At 42.7% G+C, this 12,892-nt stretch overlaps 1 protein-coding gene across 11 annotated transcripts in view; it reads right to left on the minus strand.

The window, feature by feature from the left end:
• dlg5a (discs, large homolog 5a (Drosophila)) overlaps window positions 1-12,892 on the minus strand; it is a 61,288-nt gene that overhangs the window by 2,562 nt on the left and 45,834 nt on the right. For 7 of the 11 annotated variants that reach the window (XM_036960304.1, XM_036960306.1, XM_021580818.2 and 4 more), the window contains exons 23-34: window positions 11,925-12,002; window positions 11,072-11,234; window positions 10,613-10,746; window positions 10,141-10,305; window positions 9,823-10,009; window positions 8,297-8,445; window positions 4,227-4,397; window positions 3,953-4,146; window positions 3,668-3,811; window positions 2,696-2,823; window positions 2,196-2,305; window positions 98-207 (exon numbers count right to left, since the gene is read on the minus strand). In XM_036960304.1, the coding sequence (XP_036816199.1) occupies window positions 98-207; window positions 2,196-2,305; window positions 2,696-2,823; window positions 3,668-3,811; window positions 3,953-4,146; window positions 4,227-4,397; window positions 8,297-8,445; window positions 9,823-10,009; window positions 10,141-10,305; window positions 10,613-10,746; window positions 11,072-11,234; window positions 11,925-12,002 (1,733 nt within the window). Of the gene's footprint in view, window positions 1-97; window positions 208-2,195; window positions 2,335-2,524; window positions 2,565-2,695; window positions 2,824-3,667; window positions 3,812-3,952; window positions 4,147-4,226; window positions 4,398-8,296; window positions 8,446-9,822; window positions 10,010-10,140; window positions 10,306-10,612; window positions 10,747-11,071; window positions 11,235-11,924; window positions 12,003-12,892 lie in introns of those variants that run through there. The other 4 variants (XR_005039172.1, XM_036960307.1, XM_021580820.2 and 1 more) reach the window with 4 other exon arrangements.

Below are 12,892 nucleotides of genomic sequence, written 5' to 3' on the forward strand. Positions count from 1 at the left end.
GCCACACATGCAGACACTCATCTACCCACATACACACACGGGCATAACCAAAGGCAAACACACAGACAGACAACACAGTACAGTGCAATATGCCAACCTGTAAAGAATTTGCTATACTCCTGCTCAATCTTCTGTGCGACCTCAAACTGCTCCTTGGAATGTTTTTGAGAGACCTTGTCCCGCAGATACACTGGATCCTTCTGTTCCCTGAGGAGAGGAAACCAGCACAAAGTATTAGGACACAGGCTCGCTACTAACACACAGACAAAACTCTTCTCTCAAAAGTTGGCAGAGTACAAGAGGAAAGGAAGCCTGTTTAGAGTATTAAAACACAACCTCTGGGCATGACATTTGTGGTAATTAGCCCTTTAAATTATTTACTAAAGTGTTACGATGATTAATTTAGCTCACAGTATCATTTCCAATCATTTAAGTAAGACCAATGCCACTTTTTTATTCAGATAAATGATCAATGGAATCTTCAAATGTTTGACATACTAATAGGGTGTGATTAGCTTATAATGTTCTTTAATATAGACCCTTCCCCTGATAATAGTTTGCCACTGGAGAATGCTCAAGGTCCTTATATACAGTTGAAGTCGTAAGTCTTTAAAACTCGATTTTCAAACACTGCACAAATTTCTTGTTAAACTATAGTTTTAGCAAGTCAGTTAGGACATCTACTTTGTGCATGACAAGTCATTTTTCCAACAATTGTTTACAGACAGATTATTTCACTTATAATTCATTGTATCACAATTCCAATGGGTCAGAAGTCTACATACACTAAGTTGACTGTGCCTTTAAGCAGCTTGGGAAAATTCCAGAAAATGATTTCATGGATTTAGAAGTTTTTATAGGCTAATTGACATCCTTTTAGTCAATTGGAGGTGTACCTGTGGATGTATTTCAAGGCCTACCTTCAAACTCAGTGCTTCTTTGCTTGACATCATGGGGAAATAAAAATAAATCAGCCAAGACCTCAGAAACATTTTTTTTAGACCTCCACAAGTCTGGTTCATCCTTGGGAGCAATTTCCAAATGCCTGAAGGTACCACGTTCATCTGTACAAACAATAGTACGCAAGTATAAACACCATGGAACCACACAGCCGTCATACCGCTCAGGAAGGAGACGCGTTCTGTCTCCTAGAAATGAACGTACTTTGGTGCGAAATGTGCAAGTCAATCCCAGAACAATAGCAAAGGACCTTGTGAAGATGCTGGAGAAAACAGGTACAAAAGTATCTACATCCACAGTAAAACGAGTCCTATATCGACATAACCTGAAAGGCCACTCAGCAAGGAAGAAGCCACTGCTCCAAAACCTCCACAAAAAAGCAAGACTACGGTTTGCAACTGCACATGGGGACAAAGCTCGTACTTTTTGGAGAAATGTCCTCAGGTCTGATGAAACAAAAATAGAACTGTTTGGCCATAATGACCATGGTTATGTTTGGAGGAAAAACTTGCAAGCCGAAGAACACCATCCCAACCGTGAAGCACGGGGTTGGCTGCATCATGTTGTAGGGGTGCTTTGCTGCAGGAGGGACTGGTGCACTTGACAAAATAGATGGCATCATGAGGAGGAAAAGTATGTGGATGTATTGAAGCAACATCTCAAGACATCAGTCAGGAAGCTAAAGCTTGGTCGCAAATGGGTCTTCCAAATGGACAATGACCCCAAGCATACTTCCAAAGTTGTGGCAAAATGGCTTAAGGACAACAAAGTCAAGATATTGGGGCGGCCATCACAAAGCCCTGACCTCATCCTATAGAAAAGTTGTGGGCAGAACGGAAAAAGCATGTGTGAGCAAGGAGGCCTACAAACCTGACTCATTTACACCAGCTCTGTCAGGAGGAATGGGCCAAAATTCACCCAACTTATTGTGGGAAGCTTTTGGAAGGCTACCTGTAACATTTGACCCAAGTTAAACATTTTAAGTCGAGAAGAAAAGGAGCCTGGGGATTATAACGCTATTATACTGTAGCACTATTTAAAACTAAACACCCTTACATCCCATTCATTTCTCCAATGAGTTACTGACCCATGGGAACATCCCACACACAAAAGATTTCTGTGAACTCAACCACCAAGTAGAAATGGAGAAAACGCACTAAAGATCACATTTAAAAGATCTAGAATGTTTTAACACTAAAGGTCTTTGAAGATGATGGGTTTGGCTGGCTTCTTACTTTATCTGCTTGGAGTTTTTGTAGCGGATGAAGATGACGATTGGGTAAATGTGGACGCTGTGCAGCCTCTCAATGGCATGGGGTGCGATGTCTAGCAGACAGTGACAGTCCTGGGAGAGGAGGACATCTTAGATCAGTTCTGTTTAAGGTACAACAAGCAACATGATCATACTACATTCAGAATGGATCACACGAAAGAGACTTCACTTCCGGTACCACAGAACGTTAATTGTGATAATCCAAAAACCCAAGGAATTCTTTTGAGGTGGCATAAAATCTGCTATTAATTGACCACATCTTTAAAATGCTACATTTATAAATTGACCCACCTTTCACAAATTCTGAAATATCAAAGGGGAACACTTGTATCTGACAAAAGAGAAGAGGATGTAACGAAGAAGGAATGTTTATCTAGGATCAGGTCCCCCAGTTCATATAATCTTATTCACTATTATCTTAAAAAAGGTCAAACTTATCCTAGACCAGCCCTGACGCTGTACCTTCTCTGTTATCTCCTTGATGGAGGCCACGGTGGTCACGTCAAAATGGCCGCTCCTGCGTTTGTAGTCGATGAAGAGGCAGTCTTTGACGCCGCGCTCTATAGCCTGCTGGGACGCCTTCATCACCTCTGAGGAAACCACACACACACACACGTCAGAACCACAGAACACCAGGGTCATATTCATTAGGCACCAAACAGCAGAAAACAGACTGAAACAGGGAGGGACTACCTCAACTTCTCCAATAAGAAATTCTAATTTCCATTGCAAAAATGTCTATACACACACACACACACACACACACACACACACAACTCCATAATGACAAAGTGAAAACATATTTATAGAAATGTTTGCACATTTATTGAAAATGGAATACAGAGAGCCTCCCTAACGGTGTAGTGGTCTCAGGCACTGCAGCGCAAAGCTTGAGGTGTCACTATAAACCCGGGTTAGATCCCAGGCTGTCACAACCGGCCGTGACCGGGAGTATCATAGGGCGGCGCACAATTGGCCCAGTCGAAGCGCCCATCCACTACAAGACCATGGTACAAAAAAGATTTTCGTAAACTAAACACTTGCACTTGAATTGACTTTGCTGATAGCTACTTTGAGGAAAAATGTACTTACTATGACTAAGAAATATGGTTTTCCCACCCAGCTATCTTATGATGAATACACTAACTAAGTTCCTCTGGATAAGAGCATCTGCTAAATGATTAAATTTTCTTATTTTCTAATTATTTTAAGACAAAAGGTGGCTTTTGGAGTCCAAGCAAGACAATGTCTGTCAGAAATGGCAGCCTATCCCCAGGGCCCGGTCAAAAGTAGTGCACTATATAGGGAATAGGGTGCCATTTGGAACATAATCTCTAGGACTTGAGCTCAGTCAGCAAGTTGGGGTAGGCCTATTTTGTAGATACTTGTGTACGCTGTTGTAATGTATTATTAGAACTGTTGTACTTTACTCACCCAGGACACATCTGCAAAACTTCCCGGGGGACTCTTTGACCAGCATGTCCTTGACGGGGTCTGAGAGAGGACCGAGGATCAGAACCGGCCTGGGAGACACACACTCTACCTTCTGGACCCGCTGGTACGCCATGCTCACACAGTCTGAGAGGGAGTGAGACGCCCATATACATGGTCAAACACACACAAATGCCCAATAGCAAAATCAAATAAGTTGCACCTAGCCTGTAGGTAGTTACACTCCAGCCCAATTCTCTATCCATGTAAAGGTGTGTGTCCCCTCACCCTCTAGGAATGGTATAGAGTCTGTGCTAATGGCGTCCAGAGCCACCAGTTCCTTGCCATCTTTGGAGCCACTGCGTTTGTGTTTGTGCTTCCTCCTGAAGAAGGATCGCCTGGCGGCGGCAGAGAGGCTCTTACTGTCCTTGTCGTCTTTCAGCTCTGTCATACTGTGTCTACGGTACAACTCCTGGTCCATCCTACACAGACACACAATATAATTACACAAGAGCCATGACGCGTGTGTGTGTATGCGTCTGCATGTCTGAGTGTGTCTCACATGTATTTGCTGGGTATCTGTCCTCTCTGGATCTGCTGTGCATTCTCATCCAGCTGCCAGGCCATCCAGGTGCCAAAGCTGCCCTTTGGTAGAGTATCATCCACATACAGGATGTCATCCTTCTTAAAACTAAGGTCCAGCTCTGCCTCCACTGTCCGCTCATAAAGTGCTCTGGAGAGATGGAGGTAAGGAGGGTAGGAAGAAAGAATGAAGGAGGGAGAGAAAGGAAGAGAGGGTTAGTGTGTGTGTGCGCGCATGCGTGTTCAGTGTGTCCGTGTGTGCAACCCTGCACCCAGTATGGTTGGAGCCCCATAACTCTTTCGAAGTATATCTGTGGGGCTGTGTGCAGAGTTAGTGCCAATGACATCAAGACCCAGCCTGTATGACTAGTGACTGTGGCTGCCATGCAGAAACTCCGACTAAGTCCCAAATGGCACCATATTCCTTATATAGTGCACTACCTTTGACCAGAGCCCAATGAGGTCTGGTTTATAAAAAAAAGAAAATGGGTACTGTATAGGGAATAAGGTGCCATTTGGGACACAACCTCTCAGCTTTCTACAGACTTCTAACAACAAACAGCTGCACTTACCAACAGACTTCCCCCTCCTCTTCATTCACAGCCTTTATTTACTGTATGGTCTGTCTCAGTCTGCCTTGAGCCTACATAGATGCAAAGTGACAGACATGCGCTCACGCAGACACTTTCTACAAGGGCATTTAGCCTGGGCGCAATGAAGAGAGTCTCCTCAGTCTGTCCGCAGGTAAACCAACCCTGCTGAATGTATGATAGATAGTATCTCTAGGGAGAGAGATGGTGGATGGGATGGTCCTCCTGGATGTGGGACCTAATTGCTTTAGATGAAGAGAAAGTGCATCTTTCCCTTATCAATCTACACACAATACACCATAATGACAAAGCAAAAACAGATTAACAATTCTGCAAATGTATTGAAAATTAAAATCTGAATTAACTCATTTACAAGTATTCAGACCCTTTACTCAGTACTTTCTTGAAGCACCTTAAGCAGCAATTACAACCTCGAGTTTTCTTGGGTATGACGTGACAAGCTTGGCACGCCTGTATATGGGGAGTTTCTCCTGCATTGTCTTGCCTGTGCTTAGGGTCATTGTCCTATTGGAAGGTGAACCTTCGCCCCAGTCTGAGGTCCTGAGCGCTCTGGAGCAGGACCTCAATTGTCAAGTAAAGATAACTTAATAGAAAATAACCCAGTAAAATCCTACTTGAGTAAACGTAATTGCTAAAAAATACTGAAGTATCCAAGTAAAAGTACAAATAAAAATACTGATAGTAAGCAAACCAGATGGCACAATTTAGACATAATTTACAAACAAAGCATGTGTTTAGTGAGTCCGCCAGATCAGAGGCAGTAGGGATGACCAGGGATGTTCTCTTGATAAGCTTGTGAATTGAATAATTTTCTGTCCTTCTAAGCATTCAAAATGTAACGAGTACTTTTGGGTGTCATGGAAAATGTATGGAGTAAAAATACAATTTTCTTTAGGCATGTAGTGAAGTAAAAGTAGTCAAAAATATACATAGTAAGTACAGATACCCCAAAAAACTACTTAAGTAGTACTTTATAGTATTTTTACTTAAGTACTTTACACCACTGGTTGTCATCAAGGATCTTTCTGTACTTTGCTCCATTCATCTTTCCCTCGATCCTGACTAGTCTCCCAGTCCCTGTTGCTGAAAAACATGATAGCATGATGCTGCTGCCACAACTATGCTTCACCGTAGGGATAGTGCAAGGTTTCCTCTAGATGTGACGCTTGTCATTCAGGCCAAAAAGTTCAACCTTAGTTTCATCAGACCAGATAATCTGGTTTCTCATGGTCTGAGAGTCCTTTTGGCAAACTCCAAGTGGGCTGTCATATGCCTTTTACTGAGGAGTGGCTTCCGTCTGGCCACTCTACTATAAAGTCCTGATTGGTGAAGTGCTACAGAGATGGTTGTCCTTCTGGAACATTCTCCCATCTCCACAGAGAACAGAGGGTTCTTGGTTAACTTCCCGATTGCTCCGTTTGGCCGGGTGGCCCAGCTCTAGGAAGAGTCTTGGTGGTTCCAAACTTCTTCCACTTAAGAATGATGGAGGCCACTGTGTTCTTGGGGACCTTCAATGCTTCAGAAATGTTATGGTACCTTTCCCCAGATCTGTGCCTCGACACAATGTGTGTGTCTTTCCAAATCATGTCCAAATCATGTCCAATCAATTGATTTACTAAAAGGTGGACTCCAATCAAGTCGTAGAAACATCTCAAGAATGATCAATAGAAACAGGATGCACCTGAGCTCAATTTCAAGTCTCATAGCAAAAGGTCTAAATACTTACATAAAAAAGGTAGTTTTTGTATTTATTACATTTTTTTTTTAGATAATGTTTTCGCTTTGTCATTATGGGGTATTATTTCAATTGAATCCATTTAAAATTCAGGCTGTAAAGAATGCACTGTATGTGCTCTGAAAGTATTCACACCCCTCAACTTTGTCCACATTTTGTTGTGTTACAGCCTGAATTTCAAATGGATTAAATTGAGATTGTGGAACTTCTTAACATTTCTAACAAATTCATAAAAAAATGTAAAGCTGAAATGTCTTGAGTCAATAAGCATTCAACCCCTTTTATGGCAAGCCTAAATTCAGGAGTAAAAATGTGCTCAACAATTCACAAGTTGCACGTGTGCAATAATAGTGTATACCATGATTTTTAAATGACTACCCCATCTCTGTACCCCACATATACAATTATCGGTAAGGTCCTCAGTCAAGCAGTGAATTTCAAGCACATTTCAAAGCACCTATTGGTAGATGTGTAAAAATAATAAATAAAAAAAGCTGAGAGAATATTCCTTTCAGCGTGGTTAACTTATTAATTACACTTTGGATGGTGTATCAATACATTCAGTCACCACAAAAATACAGGCGTCATTCCTAACTCAGTTGCCGGAGAGGAAGGAAATCGCTCAGGGAGTACCCCATGAGCTCAGTGTTAATTTTAAAACAAGTTAGAGCTTAATGGCAGTGATAGGAGATAACTGAGGATGGATCAACAACATTGTAGTTATGCCAAAATACTAACAAATGGACAGTGTGAAAAGGAAGCTTGTAAAAGACGATATTCCAAAACATGCATCCTGTTTGCAATCAGGCACTAAATATATTGCTTAAAAAATTGCTTAGAAATGAACTCTTTGTCCTGAATACAAAGCGTTATGTTTGGGGCAAATTCAACACATCAGAGTACCACCCTCATCATATTTCAAGCATGGTGGTGGCTGCATCATGTTGTGGGTATGCTTGTCATCGGCAAGGACTAGGGAGTTTTTTTGGATAAAAAGAAACTGAACAGATCTAAGCACAGGCTAAATCCTTGAGGAAAACTTGGTTCAGCCACTGGGAGACAAATTCACCTTTCAGCATGACAATAACCTAAAACAAAAGGCCAAATATGCACTGGATTTGCTTACCAAGACTACATTGACTGATAATCACTGCCAAAGGTGATTCTAACATGTATTGACTCAGGGGGTTGAATATTCATCTAATCAAGATACGGTGTTAAATTGTTCATCACAAAAAAAAATTGAAAAATATACTATTTTTTGTAGTTTGGTGACAACGCATTTCAATTAAATCCAAAATGTGGAAAAAGGGGTGTGAATGTTTTTTTTTTTATATATACCTTTATTTAACTAGGCAAATCAGTTTAGAACAAATTCTTATTTTCAATGACGGCCTAGGAACAGTGGGTTAACTGCTTTGTTCAGGGGCAGAATGACAGATTCAAAGCACCTATTGGTAGATGTGTAAAAATAATAAATAAAAAAAGCTGAGAGAATATTCCTTTCAGCGTGGTTAACTTGTCAGTTCGGGGATTCGATCTTGCAACCTTTCGGTTACTAGTCCAACGCTCTACCACTAGGCTACATGCCGCCCCACAGAATACTTTCTGAAGGCATAGAAGTGGAGGTGCATGAGGTACAGTAGATCGCATTGAGGGTATCATGAAAAACAGGCACTTTGGGGACAGGATATGTGTGTGTACCTGATATAGAAGCCGTCCCCCGGTGTGTCTTTGACAATGTTGAAGTCCTCCTGTCGTTGTTGGACTTTGAGTGTGACCGTCTCGGCTGGCTTCAGCATCTCTACATACACCTCCTCCACTGTCTTGTTCTTCATGTTTACTGACCCATACTGAGAGAGAGAATTTGAATTTGAATTTACAATGGGAGATCAAGAGTGTGAGCGTGCACAAGAGAGAGACAGAGAGAAGAGGAAAGGAGGAGGGAAATCCCTTGGCTGTATGAAGTGTCCGTCTATTGATTCATTCTGGGGGGGAGGAGGATGATGACAGAAGATGAGGAGAATTGCCAGGGGGATGAAAGGTGAAAGCTCGACTGCGTGTTCTGTCCTGATGAAAAAGCTCTAGGTCTGTTTGGAGAACAGAGCTTATAGGGACAGGGAGGGAGCATGCCAGGAATGGGATAGTATGAGTTAGATCGACCACAGTATGTCATGATAGAGAAAGAGGGGGGCAATCGATGAAGGAACAAAGACAGGCAGGAGGAATGGTAATGAGCTATGGAAGAGATACTGCAGGGTGCAAACTGTTCACTTAGAAAAAAGTTATTATACAATCTGTGTGTGTGTGTGTGTGTGTGTGTTAAGGATGTGCAGGATTATTCAAAATATCTGAACATTTAAACTGATTTTAACACAAAAGGCTTTATCTAAATTAAATGAAAATATCCATGTGACATTGTTACATACAAGGATATACCATGACATTTCAAATCTTTCATTTTAATGAAACAAACTTTTCAATGTTGTTTTTATGACGTGCACCATTCGCCCCATAAATGAAGACCGGCAACCTTCACGTGAGTAGCTTGTTGTTAATGTTGGCCAATCAAAGAGGCTCAATGCTTTGCAAGTTGAGTGAGCGTTCACTAATGCAATGCAAGATGGAATAAAATAACAGAATTAAAAGTTAGGGTAATGAAGAGTAGGCTATAAAGAGAAACCGGTAGGCTGTTTTATTTGAATTGGGTTGGGGATAAAGTGTAGCATATGGCCTTAATTAGCCTAGCTAGCTATAGTTGGAGAAAAACTATTTTCTTGCCACTTTGATACTAAAGTTACTTTTTTGTAGCAGGTTAGGAGACTGAGGTTATGGTTAGGAAAAGGATTTGGGTTAGTGAAAATGCTAAAAAGTATGTAGCTAGCTAGCTTCTATAGGCTACTCCAGTCAAGACAGGCACTGTTATAAAATAACATAGTGAATGCTTCAAGTGACTGCTTTAGCTAGTCTTGGCTGTAGCAAAATGTCCTTTGTGTCTCGCTCTCTCCCTCTGTCTGCTCGCAACACACACCGCCCCATATAAACTCCGCAGGCCGCTGAAGCAATAGAGCCAGCCTCTCCCCCGCGCAGCAGTGCTCAGGTACGTATTTTTTTAATATCCGGATATCCAACAAAAATAAATACTATTCGAATAGCGCCATTTTTTCAAAACACCATCCCTAGTGTCTCAAATCAAATCTGCACACATGCTGGTTTATGTAAAAACCTACCTCCAGTATGAGGTCCCCAGGCTGCAGACCCTCTGTTCCCCTAGCAGGGCTGTCCTCTTCCAGACTCTCTACATAGACCCCGCGGAGGTTCCCTCCACATAGCCCCAGCCCCAGTTCTGCCCCCTGGGCTCTGCGCACCGTCACCACCCGTGGTTCACACACCTTACGACTACCCTCTGACAACATCCTGGATGGGGAGGGAAGAAGACTTTACTCATCCTTACGAAACAGAAATGTGTCTGCTGCTGTATCCAACCCTTTCAGTACAAACACACATTAGGTTAGAGAGGCTGGAGCAGTCAGAGGTGTGTTTGTTACCTGATGAAACTATGAGGACTAGTTGTAGGGGTGGTCTGTTTGGAGGAGGGGGTGAGTGTTCCTTCGTCTTGTTCACTCAGAGTGTCTATAGTAGAGTGGTTGTCAGGGGTGGTGGCTCCACTGCCATGGGGAGTTGACTGGCTGCTCACCGGCTCCAGACGAGAACTACACAAGCAAAGAGAGAGAAACAAAAACCTTAATACCTCAGTCAAATGAATGGGAGAGATTGGTGCCATCTATTTAAATTGGATAGAGGTGCCAAATGATGCCTGTATATTTCTCCAGATGATTACTTTGGGATTTACATAATACATGGCATGGTCGGAGGTCAACTTTACACCACTTTTGAACTATGAATAACATTTGGTCTTTGATTACCTTTCATTTAAAAAAACTAACCTCTGGGAAGATTATTATTATTTTTTTTTATGTGGATTTTGAATGGTTTTCCAGCTGTGTGTGTGTGTATGACCTGGAGCGTGAGTGGTTTCCCAGCTGGTACATGTGGGGGTTGTACTGAGCCATGATGGTGATGGTGTCACACTGCTGACCAATTATCAGCCTGGCTTGCTGCTCTGTGGCATTACGCAAGTTAATACCATTATACTGGAGGAGGGGAGATGAAACGGAGGAGAGAAAGGTAAGATGTTATTGAAATAAACCTCACTGAAAATAAATAGCACTTCTCAATTGTCATTCTCAGGCATGAACGGCAGACTAGGTCACTCTGGATAAGAACAACTGCTAAATGACAAAAATCCTAAATGTAATGTTATATTCCATGAGGGGGAACTGGAGTATGTGTAGTCTAGATGTTGACTGCAGCCAGCGCAGTCGCTTGCACATCGTCACATTTATAATTTCCTCCTGAGCTGAAACGGATATGACCCTTAACCCTGGCAGGAAGGAGCAATGAAACAGGAAAGTTTACCTCGAGGAGTTGGTCGCCGTACTCCAGCCCGGCCTGATGGGCGATGCTGCCTCCGGTTACCTTGGAGACGAAAATACCGCCGTTCTCGCCGCTGACGATAGAGATGCCCAGAGGCTCCGCCCCTTTGTGAACGATCACATTACGAGGTTCCTCCAGGTACGGCCTGACGGGACGGAGGGATGAGAAACTTCAGGGCTGCATCTCATCTCCCCTATGAGGGTATTGCCAAAAGTTGTGCACTACATAGGGATTAGGGTGCTATGAAACTCTCATTGATTTTCACAAGACAGAGACATATTACAAGAAAAACCAACAGATAGAAATAACAGAGAGACTGTGTGCTACAAGGAGAAGACAAGTAAAAGATCCAGAGGTTGTGAGGTGGACAGAGTTATCTTCACATTCAGCCTGGTGACTAGCATTGGGCCCAAACACACTCAGAATGCCATCCCATCTGCAAAAGGGCACGGACATTCAGTATCATGCAGCCTCAGTGAGGACTTCACACATGAAACTGGCCACATCATAGTGTTAGAATAGTTTAGATGTTTTCTGGATCTTTTCCATGAAACGCAGGCTAACGTAAACCTGGCGTGCACTGACCTGTTCAACAGAGAAGTGGGATTCTAGGCCTAGCTGCTATTCCGGGGTGAGAAATACCCCACAGCACATGCTCTACACATTCCAAGTCTCTATGGGCTCTGCCTGAAAACAACTCCTGGCTCCTAATCACAAGACGGGGGGGCAAGGAGTTGTTTCTGAAGTGGGCCTGTGTCTACATCTTAATTTCAGTATTTCTATCCAACACTCAAGCAAGGTAACAGTAAGACCATCAGTCAGTCAGTCAACAAACCTGAGGCTCCTGAGAGAGGAGAACCTCGGCCTAGCAGCCAGAGGGATCCTCAGAAAAGACCTGTTACGGTGCAGAGACCTGGAGACATTTACACACACGGCAGATGGAAGAGAAGAAACGAGAGAGGAGATGGACGAGAGAAAAAAGACAAAGTGGACAGGAAGGACAGGCAGTAAAAGAAAACAGACGGAAATGCAGAGGCCAAACAGGTCTGGTGTGAGAAGAAGACACAACTAAATATTACAAAAGGAAAATAGCCTGGTTCCTTCTGCATGTGTTTAGCAAACCCTTCTAACACACAAACATGCATACGTACACATCACACACACTTTTACACCCATGTGCTACTGCTACTACTCTTTTCTTTATTTAATTCTTAACATTATCTATCATGATGACTAGTCACTTTATCCTGCCTTCATGTACATATCTACTTCAAATATCTGGTACCTCTGCACATTGATCTGGTACTGGTACTCCCTGAATATAACTTCACATTGATCTGGTACTGGTGCTCCCTCTATATAGCTCCACATTGATCTGGTACTGGTGCTCCCTCTATATAGCTCCACATTGATCTGGTACTGGTGCTCCCTCTATATAGCTCCACATTGATCTGATACTGGTGCTCCCTGAATATAGCTTCACATTGATCTGGTACTGGTGCTCCCTCTATATAGCTCCACATTGATCTGGTACTGGTGCTCCCTCTATATAGCTCCACATTGATCTGGTACTGGTGCTCCCTGTATATAGCTCCACATTTATCTGGTACTGGTGCTCCCTCTATATAGCTCCACATTGATCTGGTATTGGTACTCCCTGTATATAGCTCCACATTGATCTGGTATTGGTACTCCCAGATCAATGTGGAGCTATATACAGGTATTAGTACTCCCTGTATATAGCTCCACATTGATCTGGTATTGGTGCTCCCTGTATATAGCTCCACGCTGATCTGGTACTGG

This window comes from Oncorhynchus mykiss, chromosome 23 (assembly GCF_013265735.2).
Source record: "Oncorhynchus mykiss isolate Arlee chromosome 23, USDA_OmykA_1.1, whole genome shotgun sequence".
NCBI lineage: Eukaryota > Metazoa > Chordata > Actinopteri > Salmoniformes > Salmonidae > Oncorhynchus > Oncorhynchus mykiss.